The sequence below is a fragment of the Tursiops truncatus genome, chromosome X (assembly GCF_011762595.2).
Source record: "Tursiops truncatus isolate mTurTru1 chromosome X, mTurTru1.mat.Y, whole genome shotgun sequence".
Classification (NCBI taxonomy): domain Eukaryota; kingdom Metazoa; phylum Chordata; class Mammalia; order Artiodactyla; family Delphinidae; genus Tursiops; species Tursiops truncatus.
This window is the reverse complement of record NC_047055.1, coordinates 73,744,785-73,768,130: the sequence shown is the minus strand read 5'-3', so window position 1 is coordinate 73,768,130 and position 23,346 is coordinate 73,744,785. Positions and strand designations below refer to the sequence as shown.

Sequence of the window (23,346 nt, the reverse complement as noted above, 5' to 3'; positions counted from 1 at the left end):
AAACAATGGATGTATTGCAAAAATCTGACAGTTCATTTGTTTCCAAAGTCTAATCGTCAGAGACTCTTCCACATAGATTGTTTCCTGTGAGGTATTTGCCATGTTAAATGTATTATCTTTGAAGCTTTCCCTTTGTCTTGTGGTTTTAAAATGTCTATGTCAGAACATTCATTTGGAAGAAGAACAAGTACCAAATAAGAAAGAACCATTCTCTTAGAAAGGTCGAAGGCATGTACAAAGTTAAAAACACTTTATTTAATAATACATGTGTTCCTGGCATGTGCTGTATACATTTAGTCATATTTTTAAACTCTTTCGAAAGTACAAAGAAATTTTCTTAGCTATAGGAATTGAAAGCTAAGATTTGTGAAGTAAAAAATATTCACCTCATACTTATCATGTTTATCAGAATCTTCACAGAGCAGGTTTACTAAAATTGAGATGCATGGATACATGTATACTTTGTTTGTCAGGAAAAACATGGAATGAAAAATGGATGTGTCTGTATCTCAGGAGCACGATTCCAAAGTCGGGTCAGAATGACCTACTCTTGTTCATGATTTCAGTCAGTTATGGTATTAGATGTCCAGATAGTTCCTATAATGATCTAAAGTATACACTGAACTAGCCATGTAATTTTTAAGTTGGGAGAAAAATTAAACTCCAGTTAAAAACACATTTTTGTACAGAATGTGTCTGAAAATAAAAACAGCAATTGATTTAGATCTTTTGCAACTCTTTTTTCTATGCCTATTTAATTTAAGCTTCCCATAGGCCAGAGATTTTCTGAGGCGTATCATCATGTCTTACATTCATTGTTTCTTGCAGTAATTCCTCACGTGACTATTCACTATGCAGAGATTCCTGATGAGTCCAGAAACGTCAATTATAGTTTGGCTAGCTTCCTGAAGGTGAGTTAAAGGCAGCCAGAACATGGTAAGGAATTATTCTTCATCAATATGGTCTTTAAAGCCAAAGAAAAAAAATTACCTACTTTCTAGAGACTCAGCTAGGCTGCTGGAGAAACTTTTGACTGAGTTAATCCATCAATTCAGTTAAACAGCCATGTTTGATCCCCCACCCCCAATGGTTAATTATTTAAACCAGAGGTCCCACATAGGTGGCTTAACCAGAAGGCACGTCTTGCTGGTTTTACATGGTGTTTCTCAGAAATATTAATTTGAATGCCTTTAGGTGGGGCATGTACTTTCTATGTTGCCACAAACCCCACCACTCCTTAATATACCCCGACACTCTTTATACATTTAAATAGGTTCTCTGACCCTGTTGGCCTCTGAGTTTGTAACTCTTGAACTAAAGGCACAGTCTACACATTGCTAATATAATCACCATCTACTTGTTGCTAATACATGTAAATGAAAATGGTTGAGTTTGGTCAATGAGACTATCTTGAGAGATATCAGAAACTCCTATATTTATGAAAGATAGCACATTTCTCGTTGTTGTATTTTTATTCTCCATATGTAAGGGGCAATGCTGGAATGCGATTGTTCTAGAAAGTGGGTAATAATAATATTTGATTTGCTGCAGAGAAGGGGCATGGATTTGTAAGGCACTTAGTTTTTACTTCTCTCCACTCCCCATCTTCTCACAGCCTTTCAGCATGTCTCAACCTTATCTTAAGAACCTCATAGTCAATAATCGACCCAAGCAGTTTTAGTATCTCACATACCCTTGTTTTCTTATTAAAAATTCACAACTAGGTTTCAGATCTCCAGAGCATGATTTTCTGATGTAAGACCTCTGTTTACCAGAATTAAAACAAAGTTTTAACACTATTACATGAGCCCTTTTGTGTATTAAAAACCAAACATCCACATATCTTTTTAAAGTAAAGATGAGACTATTTGAAATATAAAATCTCCGTTTCTTCCATGGAGTTTAAACTTAAAGTTTGCTATGTAAACGGAATAGAACATAGTCGATTTAGTAGCAGTATTTACCTCATTCAAGTCAACAAACATTTGTCTGTCTTCTATGTGAGAATCCAAAGATGTGAGAGGCTATCTCTGTAATTATATTCAAATACATGTACAAGATCAAGTGTGATGACTGCTATACTGAAAATACAAACAAAATACAATCAGAAAACAAGAAAGGGAGGGATTAGGACCAGGTAGTATGAACAGAGACTAGAAGAATAGTTCCCCAAGACAGGGTTGAGCGTGTTTCAGGTAGAGGATTCATGAGCAAAGATGAGATATATGCATTCAAGAATTGTTCGGGGAGGAGCAAGAAAGTCATTGTGCAGAGTTTAGGATGTGTGGAGGTAGAGCTGGAAAGACCATCTGATGCCAGATGATGAAAGGCCTTGAATGTCAGGCTAAGGGATTTAGATTCGGAGCTATGTGCCATGGAGCTATCTATATACCAAAGATTTTGGAAGAGGTGAGGAAAAAGCCAGAGTCAAGGCAACCAGTTAGAAGACCAGTCTTTCCCCCTTGTCTGCCTGGCAGAGTCCATTCATCTTTTAGGCTCAACTCTTTCCTAACCTTCCCACACAGGGCTGATCACCCCTTCTGTTGTTTACCCGTCCTTTACATACTTGTATAACTTTTTATTGTGCTGTATTTTAATTATTTGTTTATTTGTCTTTACCATTAGACAAGACTAAAGACCATATCTTATTCACCTTTGTATTTCTCTAGAATGTAATGCTTTGTTTCAAACACAGTAGATCCTCAAAATGTTTTTGGATGAACAGATAAATATAAGCCTACCTCATTAATCCAGGTGAGAGGTCATGAGGCAGTGGAAGTTGAAAGGAGAGATGAGAAGTGAGATGCAAATGGCTGATTAATCAAATATTGAGTTCCTTCTATTTCACAGGGTTACTGTAGGTACCATGGAGAACATAAGAAAAAGAGATCATTCCTATTGTCCTCTCTAGGTAAAAACAGGAAAATAATAAGGAAAATACAAGCTAGTATAAAGTGTTTAAAGGGCCCTGTAGACCAAGGTGGTTAATGAAAATGGGCTTCATCATTGAAGAATGGGCAGGATTATGTAGAAGCAGTGATAGAATTGCTAGCTAGACCTGGCATGAGCAGAGACCCAGAGGTGGGAATGCACAGTGCATCTTCAACGGGTAATAAGTAGATGAGCTGTATTGGGAAATAAAACTGGAAAAGTAGGTTGGGACAAGATTGTGAGTGCCCTTGAATGCCAAGCTAAGGAGTTTGAAATTATATTAGAGGCAATAGGAAACTGTTGAAAGCTTTTGGGAAGAAAGGTGACATGATTAGGGCTAGGACTTAGAGATTAATCTGGAAGCAGTTGGATGGAAAGATTAGTGGCAGGAAGACAGGTTTGGAGGATAACTGCAGTTGTGCAGTTGCAAGGTAATGAAAGCCTTAACCAGGAGAGCGATAGCAGGAACATATGAACAACTAGTAGGGTTGTCACAGAGGAAGAATGTTTTGTAGGCCAAGACTTCACAGGACCCAAAGAAAAACTTCACTTTTGGCCTGAAATGTTCACATAGGTAAGCCCCACTAACCACCCTCCAGTTCACTTTGAGCTTTGAGAGTTAACCAAAATGAGGCAGTATAGCTAATAGATTACATATCAATAATTATGTGTATATGTTTATATACATATATGTGTATATATATGTATACATGTATTTGTGTGTGTATATATATATATGTATATATATCTTAGTTTGAAAATTATACAGTTGAGTCCCAATTCCAATGATAAGTCATTTGCCCTTTATCTCTCTCTTTTTTAAAAAAATAAATTTATTTATTTTTGGCTGCATTGGGTCTTCATTGCTGTGCTCAGGCTCTCTCTAGTTGCGGTGTGCATGCTTCTCATTGTGGTGGCTTCTTGTTGTGGAGCACGGGCTCTAGGCGTGCAGGCTTCAGTAGTTGTGGCACGCTGGCTCAGTAATTGTGACTTGCAGGCTCTATAGTGCAGGCTCAGTAGTTGTGGCACACGGGCTTAGTTGCTCCGCAGCATGTGGGATCTTCCCAGACCAGGGATCGAACCCGTGTCCCCTGCATTGGCAGGCAGATTCTTAACCATTGTGCCACCAGGGAAGTCCCATTTTATCTCTTTAAGGTCACCTAAATCTCTGAAAGTTTTTCTATTATCTGTAAAAGTGAGAATGTCATCCCCTTAATGTGGAAAAAATTTAAAACTTTTTGAATTTTAAAAACTTGACAGACCTTTAGAATTATGTAACTAACTGTTCATTTTGATTTGGTTTCTATAGCGCTGTCTGACACTAATGGATAGAGGATTTGTTTTCAATTTGATAAATGACTATATATCTGGATTCAGCCCCAAAGATCCTAAGGTAAGTTATAAGGACATAACTGCAGTGGGTGTCAGACATTAGAGTGTGAGAACAATGGTGACATTCTCCTCTGGAGGATTTGGAACTGCTATTTTCATTTAGGTGCTTTGACTAGAGTTATACCTCAAAGCAGGGAATAATGGATAGTGTTTTGGGGGTCCCCAATACTACTCCGTGTTTGATGGTTCACTAGAATGACTCACAGGACGTACTCATGGCTAAGATTCATTACAGTGACACAAAAAGGATGCTCAGTTGGATCAATAAGGGGAAAAGACATCAAGTGGGGTCCTTGGCAATCTACATGTAGGCTTCCTGAGTGCCCTCCCTCCTGTGAAGGGTCACATAGAGCACATCCTCTCTCCAGCAGTGAAAATTGAGCCACGTGCGTGCAACATTTCTCTTTAGGGAAGCCCATTTGAGACTCAGGGCTTAGGGGTTTTGTTGGGGGCTAGTTATGTATTTGAGGCTGGTCAAAATTTCCAGAGTCTTGGAAAGGATAGGAAGGCAGATGTTCACCATAAATCACATGGTTTGCACACTGCTGAACAGGTTGGCACAGAAGGCACAGTCTTATCATGTAGGAAATGTTTGTTTCAAGATCTAATTTCCCACACCACAAAACAGAAAATCACAGGCCAATATCTTTGATGAACATAGACTCAAAAATCCTCAACAAAATATTAGCAAACTGAATTCAACAATACATTAAAAGTGTCATACAACATGATCAAGTGGGATTTAATCCAGGGATACAAGGATGGGTCAACATCCACAAATCAGTCAACCCGATTCATCACATTAATAAAATGAAGGATAAAAATCATATGGTCATCTCAATAGATGCAGAAGAAGCATTTGCTAAAATTCGACATCCATTTATGATAAAAACTCTCAACAGTGAGTATAGAGGGAACATAACTTAACATAATAAAGTCCATATATGACAAACCCATAGCTAATGTCATACTCAACAGTGAAAAACTGAAAGCTTTTCCTCTAAGATCAGGAACAAGGGGCTTCCCTGGTGGCACAGTAGTTAAGAATCTGCCTGCCAATGCAGGGGACATGGGTTCGATCCCTGGCCCAGGAAGATTCCACATGCCGTGGAGCAACTAAGCCCATGTGCCACGACTACTGAGCCTGTACTCTAGAGCCCGTGAGCCACAACTACTGAGCCCACGTGCCACAACTACTGAAGCCCGTGTGCCTAGAGCCTGTGCTCCGCAACAAGAGAAGCCACTGCAATGAGAAGCCCGTGCACCACAACGAAGAGTAGCGCCTGCTTGCTGCAACTAGAGAAAGCCCGCACGCAGCAACAAAGATCCAACGCAGCCAAAAAAAAAAAAAAAAAAAATCAGGAACAAGACAAGGATGCCCACAGAAATTAGGCGACAAAAAGAAATAAAAGGCATCCAGATTGGAAAAGAAGTAAAACTGTCGCTATTTGCAGATGACATGATAATACATACAGAAAACCCTAAAGACTACACCAAAACTCTGTTAGAACTAATAAATGAATTCAGTAATGTTGTATGATACAAAATCAGCATACAGAAATCTGTGGTATTTCTATACACTAATAACAAACTATCAGCGAAATTAAGAAAACAATCCCACTTACAATTGCATCAAAAAGAATAAAATACCTAGGAATAAGTTTAACCAAGGAGGTGAAAGACCTGTACACAGAAAACTATAAGACACTGATGAAAGAAAATGAAGAAGCCACAAATAAATGGAAATATTCCATAATCATGGATTGGAAGAATTAATATTGTTAAAATGTTCATACAACCCAAAGCAATCTACAGATTCAGTGTATTCCCTATCAAAATTCCAGTGGTATATTTCACAGAACTAGAACAAATAATTCTAAAATTTTGTATAAAACCACAAAAGATCCTGAATAGCCAAAACAGTCTGAGAAAGAACAGAACTGGAGGTATCATGCTCCCTGATTCCAAACTATACTACAAAGCTATCATAATCAAAACAGTATGGGACTGGCATAAAAACAGATACACAGATGAGCAGAACAAAACTGAGAGCCCAGAAATAAACCCATACATATATGAACAATTAAGTTACAACAAAGGAGCAAAGCACATACAATGGAGAAAAGACAGTCTCTTCAATGAAAGGTGTTGGGAAAACTAGACAGCCACATGTAAAAGAATGAAACTAGACCGCTCTCTTACATCATAACACAAAAATTAACTCAAAATGGAGTAAAGACTTGAATGTAAGACCTGAAATCATAAAATTCCTAGAAGAAGACGTAGGCAGTAGCCTTATTGACATCCATCTTAGTGATATTTTTGTGGATCTGACTCCAAAGGCAAAGGAAACAAAAGCAAAAATAAGCAAATGGGACTGCATCAAACTAAAAAGCTTTTACACAGTGATGGAAACCATCATCAAAATGAAAAGGCAGCCTACTAAATGGGAGAAGATATTTGCAAATCATATCTCCATCAAGGGGTTAATATCCAAAATATATAATGAACTAATACAATTCAACAACAACAAAAACAATCTGATTTAAGAATGGGCAGAGGATCTGAATAGACATTTTTCTAAAGAAGACATACAGATGGCCAACAGCACATGGAAAGATGTTCAGCATCACTAATTGGGAAACACAGATCAAAACCACAATGAGACATCACCTCGTAATCTGTTAGAATGGCTATTATTGAAAAGACAAGAAATAACAAATGTTAGAGAGGATGTGGAGAAATGGGAACCCTCGTACACTGTTTGTGGGACTGTGAATTGGTGTAGCCACTGTGGAAAACAGAATGGAGATTCCTCAAAAAATTAGGAATAGAACTACCATAATATGACCCAACTTTTCCACTTCTGGGTATCTATCCAAAGAACATTAAAACACTAATTCAAAATGATATGCACCCCTATGTTCACTGTGGCATCACTTACAGTCGCCAAGATATGGAAATAACCTAAATGCCCATTGATGGATGAATGGATAAAGAAGATGTGGTATATATGTGTGTAAGTGTGTGTGTGTCTTTGTATGTGTATATATATAAAATGGAATACTACTCAAACAAAAAAGAATGAAATCCTGCCATTTTACAATGTGGATGGACCTTAAAAGTATTATGCTAAGTGAAATAAGTCAGATGGAAAGACAAATACCATATGATTTCGCTCACATGTGGAATCTAAAAAGAGAAATGAACAAAAAAAAAACCCAAAACAAACTCATAGATACAGAGAACAGATTAATGATTACCAGACGGGAAGAGGTTGGGGGGTGGGCAGAATGGTGAAGGGGGTGTAAACTGTATGCTGATGGATGGCAACTAGACTTGTGGTGATGATCACTTTGTAGTGTATACAGATGTCAAATTATAATGTTGTATACCTGAAACATATAGAATTAAAAAAAATCCAATTTCCCAAATGCCAGCCAATGACCAACCATGCAAGCAGGTCTTTTTAAGGTGAGCAGTCTTAGACCTGCTATGTTAACTCTTTACTGCACAGGTCACATTTTAAGGTATGCCTAAAATACTAAACACTTCTGTTTTGAAAATTAATGCACTGTATTTAATTACTAAAATAGTAAATGACTACTAAGTAGGAGTTCTTGTATAATTTCTTTGTGTTTAGGTCCTGGCTGAATACAAGTTTGAATTTCTGCAAACAGTTTGCAATCACGAACATTACATTCCTCTGAATTTGCCAATGGCATTTGCAAAACCTAAACTTCAGCGAGTTCAAGGTATGTATTTGTGTTTTCCATCATTAGGGATTGTGTTTTCCTGTTTTTGGCTAGCGCTAGTATAGTATAACGTTTTCTAGTTAAACCAGTCAATCTAAAGGTAATGTCAGAATTGTTACTATCTGAAGATAGGTTCGTTAATGGTACTCGGCATTTCCTTCATAGTGTCAGTGGTAGTATTCATAGAATGAAGAAATTAGGTGTGTTACATAGATTGCTGCTTAAACACAGATGTCAGATACCAGTTAAATTGCTCTCTGTAGTACTGTTTGGACTCTTATGTGAGACTGAATTAAGAAAAAAAACCATATAAATACATTTCTGCTGACTGGAACATCAAAAGAGAAGTATAAAGACAGAGTAAAATAGTGATATGTATGTATTAAATTGAGGAAATGCCTTCAGTTATCTCCATTGCTAGTTTTATTGAATGCTTTGTTGTGTAGCACTATTCTTATGTTACTATGTTTTTTATTTGTCCCTTTTCTTTTCATATATTAATTAGATTTTTTTTCATTTGCGGTGGACCGTTTGACTTCAGTAGGTAGGTTTAACTCGGTTCACTCTAAAGTAGTTTGCTGTCTCTAAAAACAATTGATTTCATGAATGGCTAAGATGGATGGGGGCTTTCTTTGCTTTTTAAATCCTCCCTAGCCAAGATGAGGCTTTAGTTAATGTACCCAGAAAACCTAGGAGGTGGTGTATTTGTTAACTCTTAAAATCAGCTTGAGTGTTGATTGCTAGAAGAATCAACTTTAAAACACCGTCCTCAGAAAACAAGTTTTGGCTCAAGCTAGCATGGGGGCTAGAGGGTAGCTGTTCTTTAAGTGTGTCTCATCTCTGCCAGGCTTGCCTCCCTTCTCTCTGACCCTGCTTAATGACTGCTTGGCCATAGTTTTGGAGGTTGGCTGAAACTACCTGATTCGATTTATTCAAACCCCTGAAGCAAAAAACCTTACTACCATTGTAAAGTCGACCCAGATAAGGCCACCTGGGTTAGTCCGTACTGGTTCTTGTGCATAGAAAGTGGTTGGGATTCACAAAAGAGCATGACCAATGGCAGAAAGAATATCAGCTACCTTGGTCTCTAGGAAGGTAGCTGCTGAGCACCAGTTTCAGTGCTTGAATGCCAGCCAGTGAAAATGGAGAAAAAATATTTAAAAACCCAAGCACCCCTATTCAGCTGCTCCCTTATTAGCTTCTGAGCATGTATAGCTCTGATACTTCCCCCAGTATTTATTGATGGCTTGAGGAATTCAGGGAAAAGAAGGGATGAGGATTAAATCTGATTTAGCATTTATTAAGTCCTAACTGAATATATATCATTATATTAAGTGCTGAAGAGGCCAGAAAAGAAATGGAAAACATATCCTTCAGCTTTATGGCCTAACTAAAATTAAAGGGTACGGTAGAGGAGATAAAGATAGTAGAAATTTACCATAGAAATTACTAAACTTGGTCACAGTGTCTTCTGATTGTGACCCAATCAGTTTATAAGGCAAGTCCCAACCAGGATATTAGCAGCTGGGATTTAAAATGGACTGAGGATCTAAAAGGAAGTGAAAGAAATAGTTTGAAGTGGTAATTTTATGAAATAAAAGGTTTGTATTCATGTGATGAATTTGAGTGAGATGAGGCTGTTTTTCTTATTGTTCTTGTACCTCATTGTATTGGGGCCAATATATAACATTTACTAAAACAGTCAATAGTTAATACTGTTACAGTGATTCAGTTGTCTAGTTTCTCTTCCTTTTCCTACTTTACAAATATAAACAGATAAGTGAATCAAGTATTGCTGTAGAGAGTTACTCCAATTTGTAGTTGTAACTAAATCTCTTCAGATATGAAGAAATGTGTTAAAACATTGCCAAATACAGTATTCTTTCATTCTAGATTTTACCCTAAGATTTCTAAGATTTGAAAAGCATCTCGAAAAAGAAAGAATTCTAGGAACTATCTTACCAACTGAAATTATCATTAAGGCTATCATCTAGCCCCAATGATGAGTGCTCGTATCTTGTAAAATTTTGCATGCTTATTCTATATGATAAAAGAATTGTTCATATTTGTTAATAATAACAATATAGTTCTTGCTAGCATGATCACATATGACTAAGTAATAAATATAGTGCTTTAATGTTAATTTTTGAATATTTTTATAAATGGGTTTTAAATTTCATTATACTGCAGATTCAAATCTTGAATACAGTTTATCAGATGAGTATTGCAAGCATCACTTCTTGGTTGGTCTACTTCTGAGGGAAACCTCCATTGCTCTTCAAGACAATTATGATATCAGATATACAGCTATCTCTGTCATAAAGAATCTTTTGATAAAACATGCATTTGACACTCGATACCAACAAAAGGTAAGGATGTTCGTATCATCATCAGTATCACATTAGTTAGTTTCTAAGAAGATTTTATGTTCAAGGTGAAGTTTTCAGTAAGGAACATAACAGGAGGATTGATGAAGTTATTTTTACAAATACGTTTTGTTTCCGTTTCAAACGATTAGGTTTTAAAAATACTGTTCAGATAACTGTTGAAGAACAACACTGGTTTTTCAAATCATGTCTAAAGAACAGCACAACTGCTTCATGATTTGTTACATAAACTAGAATTTTTTAAAAAAATTCTTATACGATTATAGCCATGTGCACTCTTTCAAATACACACCTTAATATATATCCTTAAATATATCTGTTATTGAGTTAAAGGCTATGGGAAGCTACAGTACCAATACTGTTTCACAAAAGTCCTATCTTTGTATTACAGACTCGGCACAGTTCTGCAAGGAGTAGTGTATCTCAGTATAACCGATTGGATCAGTATGAAATCAGAAGCCTCTTGATGTGCTATTTGTATATAGTAAAAATGATTTCTGAAGGTGAGTTACCAGCATATTAGTCGTGGACTGTACTCCACCCTCACAGGTTTACAAGTTCATGCAACAAATATTTGACCATCATCTGCATGTAGAACACATGCACATTAGAAACAGAACTTTGAAGACTCTGACCTTAGAATGTTCCTATATTTTAACTTAAAATAGGTTCATTTCGGTCATACAAGTTTGATTCTTTGAAATAACTTTTTTTTGATTTAAAAATTAGTTTCTAAAGTGAGGCAATAGTTTTAGAAGTGCTAAACATTTTTTTCATGCAGAGCATATAATGCATTAAATGACCAACGTAAACAGAAAAAAATAACAATAACCAGTGTCACAGTTAACACTTTAGCTTTTATTTGACCCAGGATTTGGAAAATCAGAAGCAAACAAAAAGACAGGAAGGGTTCTTTGAGGGTAAGGAATGTCGTTGTTATCTTTTGCAGTACCATTATACAGTTTTGCATGGTGTCAGGTTCTTTTCCAGGCTCTGTTCTTTTTTCCTTGGTGTATAATTGTATTATTAACTAGTATTACCATTTCCTCTTTACCTTATATGATAAACTATAACCAAAGGATTTTCATAAACTGCATGTCCTCTGGAAGTAAAATCAGAAGGTTATCTTATTCCCAATACCACATTTGTTTACACAATTCCCTCCCCTTTCTTCCTTTTCTGTTTTTGCTCAAAAAAAAAAAAAGTAAGCAGGAATGAAGAACGTAAAAGCACCTGGGTTCTGATCATCATAATACAGTAGTTAAATTTTACTTATTTTCTATTTTTTATTTCATTTTTAGTAAATATTAAATCTTTTTTTGTAATAATGCAGCATATAAAAACATAAAATAAGTTGATAGTTAACTCACTAGAAACATTGAAACAAATCAAAAGCTAGATATGAATGGTTAATTCTAAAGTATATTAATAAAACAGGTTTAAATAACTAGAATCTTCAAGTTCTAAGAATGTATGATTTAGAGTAAACATCAAAGATTATTGAGGCTATGTGATAAGCCTCCATGTTTGGGGAAAGAAAACAGTAAAGGGAAATCATTTTCAACCCTGGTGGTATTTCATTCCAGGAGATAATGGATCAGTTAATAACTACAGCCACAGCTCACTGTTTTTGTCTCCCCACAAGGTGAAAAATGGGGGAGTATATAAAGTGACTCCTAATATGTATGGGTTTTTTTTTTTAGGGTGATGAAAATATTCTAAAACTGTGGTGGTTTTATAAGTTTTTAAATGTACCATAAACTACTGTATTGGGCACTATTTAAATGGGTGAGTTTTATGGCACATGAATTCACTCAATAAATTTGTCTTTTTTTTTTTTAAGGCCCAAGAGGCAACATGGAAAACAAAAAACTGGAAAGAAAAAGGAAAAAGTAGTTGAATACCACCACAGCCCAGGGAAAGTAAGAAGGAGGGTGGTAGGGGGAGAGAGAGAAGGAAGGAGGAGAGGGAGATGCATCGTTGACTAGTTCTCCTCTCCTCCACCCCAGTACACATGTGCACACACACCCACATGCCACATACAGTGTTAACCAGTGACAAGCCACTGGCTGCTTTTTTCATGTCATGGGTAAAACCATAACTGCGTTGTTTCTTGAGAACTTCATAGTTCCCCCTCGTCTTGTAAATGTTGACCTTGCTTGCTAAATATTTGATCTTTGTTAATTAGGTTTTTCCTTCTTCTGTTCTTGCTTTTTGATTTTTAAAAGCAAATTTTTAATGACTAGCATACAGTCACATCTCCTCTTTATCTTTTGTAAATGTAATGTCATGCTGCATGGTATCTGTAAAGTCATATTCATTTTATTCCAAAAAATATCTGCTTCTTGGTCCTTCTCAATGAATGTATTCTAGTTACCTTGTCAAGTCCAGTAAATATTTCACTTTTGTTACTCTATATGCATTTAAATGTTGAACTCTTACAGTCCACGCCCTTTAGGTCTTCTCTTGGCTTTCAGTTTTTTGGGCTTTTTGTTGACTCATAAACAGTAGCAACTTAATTTCAGCAAAAAGATGGTAGACCCTACACTTTCATATCAAAGTACAGGGATTCTGAATAATGAGTTTCCTTCTCTGTAGCTTAAATTTATTAACTGGCAATAATTCACTGTTTCAAAGTCTTAGTCATTTGCCCAACTTTTGTGTAGGTCTTATTGCTTCGTATATTATATTATGAGAAGCGTATCAGAGTCAGGGGTTATCAATTACACAGTCTGAATTGACAGCAAGACTGTTCTCTTGGAAAAGAAAAGCAGTCTCCTTAAGAGAGAGGAAGAGGGAAAGCTACTTCCTTCTTCCTGGCTGTACCCTGGCTTTTCTCTTTATTGTAGACCCCAAAATGAAACTCTGGGTCTCACCTTGTGGCTTATCAGCACCAGCTGCACCTGCAGATTCAGTAGTATTCTTCCTCACAGTCACCTCTTCATTGGAAGGTGTCTGGTTACAGCTATCTCTCACCGAAAATCCAGTTTTGTGATGAGCAACACGAATCACTGATCTTTTCCCACGAGATGTATAGTCAAAAGGAAATACATATGAAGGAGGCTTTACCTTTCTCTGTGTAAAATGAGGAAATAAGCTAGTATCACCAAGCATATATTCCTCTGTAGTTGCAAGTGCTAATGGAGTAGGTGAGTTTTCTCCCGCAGAAACACTGGAAGGGCTCCAAGAGAAGTAACTCTGAGCTCTACGTTTTTGTGTGGAGTTCTTCTGTGTGAAGATCGGTTTCTTTTGTGTACTGCCAAGCCTGTCTTCAGGACGGCTGAAGTCACCTTGAAATCCATGCCCCCTTTGAGCGCCAGGTGTAGATGTTAAAGGAAGACTTGCAGGTGACTTCTGGTTGGCACTCCTTCCTGTGGCAGGCTTGCTGCTGTTAGAGGAACTCTCCAGAGGGGTCTCTGGCACCGCAGAGAGGTCCTTACTATAAAATGGAATTGGAAACTTGGAACTCTGTTGCTGTTCCTTTTTGCCTCCAGATTTCATCTGTTCAGTATTTGATTGCTTTACCAGTCTGACAGGCAGATGCATCTGAGATCCGGGTGGAGGGTCCCTGACTGAAAAATCTAGCCCCCTCTTTTGAGTGCAAGGAATGAAGTCGTCATCACTATCAGAACTAGAAGGATGAAGCTGTTGCTCCTTCAGTTTTAGTCTTGCAGAAAGCTGTTTATTTTCTTTTAATTTATTCCTTTCTTCTGTGAGCTCAGCAATAAGCTTCATATTTTGTTGTTGGATATGGTCAAATACTTTCTGTAGCGTCTTCCTGTACATTTCGTTCACTGAACAGCGGTCACATACTTTGGAGCTTAACTTATGTTGCAGGTCATCGATGGTGACATTCAGGATATTCTGTTGCTCCATCAACTCTTTAATTTTGGTTCTGGAGCCCGTCCGCCTTCTGTCTGCCAATTGCTTTCCTCAGACTGGTTAGTTTCCCCTAGAGACAGCGTAGCTCCCTGTCATGGAGCTCTTTTACTGTTAGCCAGGCTTTTTAAAAAGCGTCAGAAGACAAATCACAGACGCTAACCTGCATTTTATCTTTTGCGGGAGATCTCTGGCCACTTCCCTTGTCTCCTCCACCCACGTTGCCTGCCTGCATCTCGTCTCCCTGACTGGGACTGGGAAACAGTGGAGACAAACCGCCGCCGGCAAAATGGCGGAAGGGCTGCTGACTAGAGCTGGGCCTCGAACGGGACGAGAGTTTCACCCCTTCTACAGACCTGCGAAGAGGCTTCAGAGCACAAGGCGGGTGCGAGGATGGCTCGGGGGTAGACAGAAGGGCCCGGTTTGGCGGCGGAAAGGAGACCCGAGCCTCCTTTTGGCGGGAAGAGCCAGTGCGCAGAAGTAAGGTGGTGCCTGCAAGCCGGCCTGTGATGAGAGGCTGGAGAGACCGGAAACGCAGTGACTTCTGGGAGAGCCATGCTGCGCTGAGCCGGAAGGGTGCCCGAAGGTGGACGGGGGTGGTGGGGGTGGACCGGAAGTCAGCGCTCACTTTATTTTTGAAACAAATCCAATTTGACCTTATGTTAGCATCTTATTCCTGATGATCAGTATTTTATAAACATTGAAAACTATCAATACTCATGGTCTTGAGTAAATTGGGGAAATAAAGTCAAAACCCACACACTCTTCCCTCCCTGTCACCCCTCCGTTTAGCCAACATTACCTAGTCGTCCATCCCTATCTTCAGAGGCTCTCGCGGGGCAGGCCATTACGTCATTGCCTACTTTTGCGATCCCTACCAGCTTTTTAAATTTAGAAGTGGACCTGCTGACACCATTAGCTATATCTGAGCAGGATAAAAAAGGAATGGAAGGTTAAGTGAGGGCAATATTTTTCTTTTTAAAAAAGTCTCCATGAGTGTGTTGAAAGTTAAAAAAAAAAAAAAAGGGAAGAGCTCAAAAGAGAAGTGTATGTGATAGGTTTAAGGGACTTTTATATCTGAAATAGTTGTTCCATTAATGTGTGTGTATGTTTGTATATTGCCAGGACTTCAAGGTTGATAATCCGAAGGCAAAGAGGAAAAAGAAAGTTATCAGTCTCTTCCTCTAAAGTTTAGAGTTCTCAGACTGTTTGGTTCGCAGAGCCCTTTGAGTAGCAGGCGAAGGTGCTTGACCCTATCTTCCGAAAAATGTACTTAAATGCACCATCTTGCATAAAATTTTAGGAAGCTTATTAAAAACCCCAGGTCTACTTCCCTTCCTCTGTCGTCAGGGATGGTAAGCCATCCAAAAGAACATTTATGAAATACATAAAAATAATTGTTGAAGTTGAAATAATTACAGATTAAAAGGTATATTTGGAATTAATTCAAAAGAATACAGTGTGGGTATTGGGCAGTGAGATGAGATAGGAGGAGAGGATATAGATGAGACAGAATTGGCTGTGAGTTAATGGTTGCTGAAACTAAGTTATTGGTACTTTGGAGTTCACTGCACTATTTGCTGTAAGATCTATGCTATCTCAAGATGTAACACTTTATTCATTCCATTTTCAGATACACTCTTAACTTACTGGAATAAAGTATCTCCTCAGGAGCTCATAAACATTCTTATACTTCTAGAGTAAGTTATATTAACTTATTTTCATAAAATTTCCTCTTATTTTTGGGAGCTTAATTTTTATACATAATAAAATATTACCCCTTTTCTGCTTTCAACAGCATATTTGTTAATAATGTAGGAGATGTTAAACTATTTTGATAGTTTAGAGGCTGATGTACAGGTTCTTCACACATAGATAGAAGAAAAACATGGAGATGAAATACTTGTGATATTATAGAAAACTCTAGCTAATAATAGTGCATCCTTGCAGACCATCAGGAGTCTTTCTGTGATCTGGAAAACTGGAAGTGGCATCAGCTGTCCTAAATCATTCATTTAGAGCAGTTGCTGTCTTAATGGAGCAGCTTAAATGTTGGAATTTAGAGTTTGTACTCTCATGTAGAGCTGAGTAATTCTACTCACTTCAGAAATGCGTATATATATATATTTCCATATATATATATCTCCATTGCAAGGTCCTTAGGGAAAAAAATCTAGCCTTTTTCCTAGGTGGAGGTTGGAAATTGTCCTATATTGTATGCTGAGCTATTTTTATGTCATTATTGAAAGCTAAAAGAAAAATTAGAATGAAATGTAAGAAATTTCTAAATAAATAGTACACATATATGATATCGTGTGTGTCTACCAAAACACAGAGGGTAATCTATGCATAAAAACTTAGTAAAGTCTTTCAAAATTTTGCAGAAAATGTCAGCAAATAAAAGTTATGATTAGAAAAACTACTCTAATTATATTGAAATGTTTACTAATGAAAATATATGATGTTGGGGATTTACTTAAAAAAAAATAAAGGCGGTAGGGAGTGTGGAGGGAGAGCATGGGACCTGTTTGGGGTATAAGTTAAGAATGGCCATGAGTTGATAATTGTTGAAGCTGGTGGGTGCTGGGTATGTGGGATTTAGTTTGCTGTCCTCTTTACTTTGGTGTTTGAGATTTTCCATACTAGAAAGTGTTTTAATGCCATTATAAAAAATATAGCAATTGCCCCAATTTTTAGGGCTTAAGAACCTTTTTAGGTGTTACTGACTGTGCTAGAGACCTTTGCTGTGATACACACTATAAAGCACAAAGGATGATTTGCATTGACGGTTTTCTAAAAAATATGTCATTAGAATTGTATATGAAGACATGGAGCTTTTTGGTGTTGATGTAATTGTAGCAAATAAATGTAGAAAGATATAATATGGCAAGTAGTTATTTGTATATTTATTTTTGTATACCAAAACATATTATTGTAATATGATTTTAAATGGGTCGTTCTTTGTGACACATGAATTTTCAAATATTACTTGTTAAAATGCAAAGTATGGTAATATCTTACTAACATGCTATTGTTTTTCTTTCTAGAGTATGTTTGTTTCACTTTAGATATATGGGGAAAAGAAACATAGCAAGGTAATTCCCATAGCACTGCAATTTCCACCTTTTTTCTTCTCTTCCAACAGAGGGCAGTCTTAATTATGCCATGTATAACCTAGATGATTCATTTTGAGTTGACATTAAGATACCCATGATTTATTTAATGCATCTCAACTCACAGTTGAAATTAATCTGATGTGAACATTTTTTAAGTTTTCCAGAGGGTAATCATTAGACTGATATGCAGAGTTTCTGTTCTAATCCTAGAACAGATGCTTGTCTCTTCTGAAGGATGTGAGAAAGGGCTAGATCAAGGGGAAGGCAGGAAATCGTAAAGTGAGGACAACTGTAAGATCTGTACTTTTATCTACAACCTGTCAATACTCACCTCAGTTACTAACGTGAATAGAAATCCCCAGCAGCAATCGGGACATGCACTATATATTATTTATTTCTTCTTTTTGCTGTGTAAGTCTTAGTGAAATAAATACTTAAGAAAACGTTTGAGAAACTGTAAGGAAAAGATTACTTATTTCAATAAGATATATTTCAGGGGTAGAGTTAGTCATTAAAGGAATTCAAATAGAATTCTTTTTTTAAGTAAATTCCATGGCACTTCCAAAAACTAAAGAGGCTGTTTGGATGGGGTTTATTGCTGAGTCTCTGGAACATCCTAATAATTCAAGGGATGATTTCCACTGTCTTCCCAGCACTGGGAACTGGTTTAGAACTAGTATGGTAACTACCACCATGAACCTTAACCTCTAAGATTCTGCTGATCCACCCTCTATGTTTATTAGAGGATAGAGAAACTCTTTTTCTTCCTTAGTTCCTGTATTACCCGGTTGTAATTTTTTTTAATGGAATCTTAAAATTAAAGGAAAACAAAGAAAAATGTGCAAATAGACATGTTTATAGAGTAAAAATTTCTGCTCCAAGTTTAACTTGGGTCCAGAAACAGATTAGATAGGCACTCATTCTTAAACATCTAACTCCAGGAATTCTTCCACCTTATGTCAACTCCTAGTATCCCTCTCACTGTTTTCTCTGACTCTTGCCTTTCCTTACCTCCTGAGAAAAGACTGGATCTTATTGGAGTGTTGTCCACTTTACTCTGATATTTTTGAGAAGAAGAAGGGAAGTAAGAAACTCTCTCTAAATTCCTTACTTGTATTCGTATAGTATAAGCTATTTTAAATATACATTAAGCTTCATACAATTTCCAATGATGCCTCATTTAAGCCAAGTAAATACTGAGCATAACACAGTGTTTATGTGGAAACCTAGTCATTTATTAGTTTAAAAAATCTAACGTTGAGATGTATTCTTAGAGTGCTCCATTTCCTAACTTTAACATTTATTTTAGGGTGCATGATGCCTGGATGTCAAAACACTTTGGAATAGACCGAAAATCGCAAACCATGCCAGCTCTTCGAAACAGATCAGGAATAATGCAGGCCCGGCTTCAGCATCTTAGTAGCCTGGAAAGTTCATTTACACTTAATCACAGTAAGTGAAAAATGTGTGTAGGGTACCCATTTGAAACAGATATTAGTACTATTTAATCTTAAAGAAGTACTGGCTTAAATCTCCAATACAATTGGTAATCATTTCCCATACATAGATACAATTGCATATCTCTGTTTATGAACAGTCATTTCATCATATGTGAATATATGATAAAATATGCATGGATTTTTCAGCAATTTTAGGTAATGATGGGTTTTTTCTTAGTTCAATATCAAGGAAGTTAATTTTCCCTTTGAATTATTGTTCTTATATTATTTTACATTCGATATCCTTTATTCCTACTTTAATGCAAATAACGGCATCTTAATATAATAGTATGTATAATATTTGTTTAGAGTTACTATTGTTCATTCAGTGATCTTAAGGGATTATCCATGCTGAGCTGACTGCAGAAATCAAAGAACTGTAAATAGTATTTTGACAAAGATGTATTTCACACAGGTGAAGTACTGACAAGTTGAATAGGACAAGGAGGAAGCTACAGGGTTATATAAATGGATGCTATCCTCTGAAAAACAAATATTAATAAAAAAGTCAGAGAGTGAGATAAACGTTCATTTCCACACAGTCCTTTGGGGATTGCATAAAAGGAAGCCAGCAGAACTGGCTTTGCGATAGGGCTAATAATAAAAACAAATGTCTTGAGCAGATGGACCTGAGCTAATAGTCAAGACCTTTAAAAAAATGCAAGTCTTACAGCCTTCAGCTTTGCTCTTTGTCACTTGTAAAAATATCAGTATAATGAACCTATGTATTTCAGTTAGCCCAGATGCTTTGTTTTCCTTCTGATTTAGAAACGTCTCATACCATTGGCATCATTGAAAACATCTGGCCATAGGGTGCCACTGTATGTAATGTAGCTGCATTTCTATGAGTTTCTCATTTTTGCACACATAATTAACAGCACAGCCTAAAATGCCTCCTGCGTTATTTCCTGGTTACATCACCATAGTTCATCACTGAAATCTTGTCTCCAAAGAAGGGGGCACCTAATTATTTGTTGCAGAGCTGTTGATAACAGAGCTGAAGTAAAAATTAGTGGAATTGATTAACCCAGAGCATATTTGATTAAGGAGTAAATACAGTGAAACTCATTAAGTCTGCAGGTATTGAAAGCCTGCTTTCTTTGTGTTTGTCTCTCTCTCTGAGTCTTTGGAGGAGAAAATCATTCAAAACTGTTATGTGAATCTCTGTGTTGGGCAGTTTTTTTTTTTTTTTTTTTTTGCGATACACGGGCCTCTCACTGTTGTGGCCTCTCCCGTTGCGGAGCACAGGCTCCGGACGCACAGGATCAGCGGCCATGGCTCACGGGCCCAGCCGCTCCGCAGCATGTGGGATCTTCCCGGACCAGGGCACGAACCCGTGTCCCCTGCATCGGCAGGCGGACTCTCAACCACTGCGCCACCAGGGAAGCCCTGTTGGGCAGTTTTAATTTTCTTTTTTTTTTAAATCCCAGGTTCTGCAACAACTGAAGCAGACATTTTCCATCAGGCACTTCTTGAAGGCAATACTGCTACTGAAGTTTCCCTAACAGTACTAGATACCATATCATTTTTCACCCAGTGCTTCAAGGTAAACATGAAGAGTTAGAACTCAGTCGGTATCATTGCAAAGAAAATATTATGCAAAAACTAATTAGTCAGACGAAGCTTAGTATAGTATAAAAACCCCCAGTGAGCAGTCAGGAAACTTGGATGGCAGACCTAGTTTGGCTCCTGTGTGACCTTGGGAAATCACTGAGACTCGTGTGCCACATCCATAAAATGAGAGGATTGGACTAATTTGCCCTGAATTTCCCTTCTCTTTTATTTTCCTGTTTAAAAACAGTTTTCTTTCACACTTTTATGAAAATATCCAGTAATTTTTAGCCCAAATTATGAATGAGTCAGTTTATCCAAGCACCCGTTGTGATGAGGTATCTTGTCAAGCCAGATGATGTCCAGGCAGGCCGGCTGGCTGGCTTCCCTCGTCAGGTGCCTGGTGGTTTTTCTCAGCTGCTTGCCTCTCAATACAAATCATCATTGCTAGGATTAAAAAAAAATAAGAAGAAATTAAAAGCAATTATCTTGCAGGGTTGTTGAAGGTGTAAAATGAGATAATGGATGTGAGAGTGCTTTGAAAAGTAAAGACTGTATAACTATAATGAAGGGTAACAGTAGTGGGAGAACTCAAAAGTGAAAACTCTTGCTGGCTTTTCATCTGAGTTATACAGATTTTTTTTCTTTTCTTCCCCCCTTCTCTAAGTAATTCAGTTAATTGCTTCAGCCCTCTGGATTTACTATGGAAACCTGGTCTGTGCTTTTCAAAGAGGCTTATCAGGGAAAACTGAATTAGATACTAATAAGAAATAGGCTGCAAAATCCCTTTATGAAGTATTAAGTTCTGATTAAAATGCAGCCAAAATTCATTTTTTATTGTGCCAGTAAGTAAGACATTTGGTCTCAAGGTTTGCATTGTATTCTTTCCTCCTATCCAAATACTTCTTATTTGTTTAACATACATCTCTTGGTAGATGTCAGGCACTATCCGAAGTGCTTTAGAAATATTAACTCACTTTTTTGTCATGGGTCTGGAGGTGGAAAAGAGAACTGCAAATGGGCACCAAGGATCTTTTTGAGATGATGGGAATGATTGGGTTGTAATGGTTGCAAAACTCTGGAAATTTACCAAAAATAATTGAATCATGTACTTAAAATAGGTAAATTTTGTGGTATGTAAATTATACCTTAATAAACTTAAAAGTATAAATGTGAACTCACCTTTAATCCTCATACCAGCTTCGTGATATAGATACTGTTATTTTTCCCATTTTAAAATGAGGAAACTGAGGCTCACAGGGAAGTTAATATCACATAGGTGGTTAGTTAGCAGAATCAGGATTCTGATCTAGGCCAGTTATCACAAGAGTCCATGCTTCTAACCACTACCCCATGCTTCTTAGAAGTAGACTTACAGAAATATCAAACACCATTCAGGGATTCTGGCTATCAAGGTTATATTAAATCTGTTACAGGTTTGCATATTGTTTTGGTTTGTTGTTATTTTTGGCCAAGTTGTAACCTGGTAATTAGTTGCTTGAGGGATAGGAGAGCAGGGCTGGAGGTGTTAACCAATGCATTTTTTTTTAAAGGTTCACAAACCAATAGATATTTCTCTATAATTTGTTGTTTCTCTTATATCTCTATTTGCAAGGAACATTTAAACAATTTACGTAGTCTGTTCAATTGTGATCCCTGTTATTATCTACTCATAGAGGGTTTAATTTGTCACCAGTGGCTAAAGATGTCTTATACTAAACATACATTTAAAAGCAAATTAGATAATAGACTTTTAAAATGGAATTGATGTTTTCCTTAATTCTTACATTACTTTGTCAGAGAAATACAAAGGCTGGTTACCTTGTATCCATTTTTAATTTACTGATTTCTGAATTGAGGAGCAATATGGTTAGGTTAATAGAAAATACTCTTCCCATACTAGTTCTGTATTTGCTGTGTTATACTGGAAAAAGATTTTTTTTCATCTATTTAAAATTATGGAATTAAGTATAGATGTAGTTTATATAGTATTTTGAGATTTCCAAGTTGAAAGATGGCACAGATGATTTTAGATTATGTTAAACTTTTTATTGTTACTTTTCAAGCAGTGGTTTGATAAACAGGATGTTGGTAAAGCCTGTTCTCTCATTCTAGGGGGAGCAGCATAAACTATTTCTGCAAATTTTTTTCATGTTTTATAGAGCCAACTTTTAAATAATGATGGCCACAACCCGTTAATGAAAAAAGTATTTGATATTCATCTTGCTTTTCTTAAAAATGGGCAATCTGAAGTGTCGCTGAAACATGTCTTTGCCTCACTGCGAGCTTTCATTAGTAAGGTAAGAGCAGAGCTTTGTGGCTGCGAGTGGCCTTGCTTCATAGCAAGAAGGAAAGGTGAACAGGGATCATTGCGAAGACCTCTCCAAACCTCAGATAAGGAAGCCATTAAATCCTACCCTTGTAAATATTAGAACAGCAAAATACGTAAAGAGAGCCTGACCAGGCATTCCCTAAAATCAGCACGTGCTTTTTATTTTGTCCTGTCATTCCTTTCTGAAGAGTATCATTTTAAAATTACCAACTGCCAGTTTTTCTTCTCTTTTGCTTCTTTTTAAAGTATTGTCATGCTGAAGATATATAAGCTGTGAGGGTACTCGTGTATAAGCACTTTGAAAGCAGAGACCAAGGCTTATAACCCCAGGGCCTTGTATGATATCTTGCAAATTGTAGGCACTCAATACATGTTCAGATGAATGAATCCTTCCTTTCAGTGCGAATTGTATCGGTGGCCTCTAAATGTTCAGGCCACTTACCTCATCCAAACTAAAACTTCAGACTAGGCTTTTAGGATAAGTGTGACTGAAACAGATAGCAA

General features: G+C 37.0%; 1 protein-coding gene across 1 annotated transcript in view; it reads left to right on the top strand.

Moving 5' to 3' along the window:
• The first annotated feature begins 5 nt into the window (after positions 1-5).
• LOC117310195 (dedicator of cytokinesis protein 11-like) overlaps positions 6-23,346 on the top strand; it is a 73,297-nt gene continuing 49,956 nt past the window's right edge. Inside the window, exons 1-12 of the mRNA XM_033849295.2 lie at positions 6-11; positions 765-911; positions 4,241-4,324; positions 7,967-8,078; positions 8,584-8,622; positions 10,269-10,447; positions 10,857-10,968; positions 15,978-16,044; positions 17,392-17,439; positions 18,770-18,912; positions 20,390-20,505; positions 22,673-22,810. Coding sequence (XP_033705186.2) covers positions 6-11; positions 765-911; positions 4,241-4,324; positions 7,967-8,078; positions 8,584-8,622; positions 10,269-10,447; positions 10,857-10,968; positions 15,978-16,044; positions 17,392-17,439; positions 18,770-18,912; positions 20,390-20,505; positions 22,673-22,810 — 1,191 coding nt within the window. The remainder of the gene's footprint in view (positions 12-764; positions 912-4,240; positions 4,325-7,966; positions 8,079-8,583; positions 8,623-10,268; positions 10,448-10,856; positions 10,969-15,977; positions 16,045-17,391; positions 17,440-18,769; positions 18,913-20,389; positions 20,506-22,672; positions 22,811-23,346) is intronic.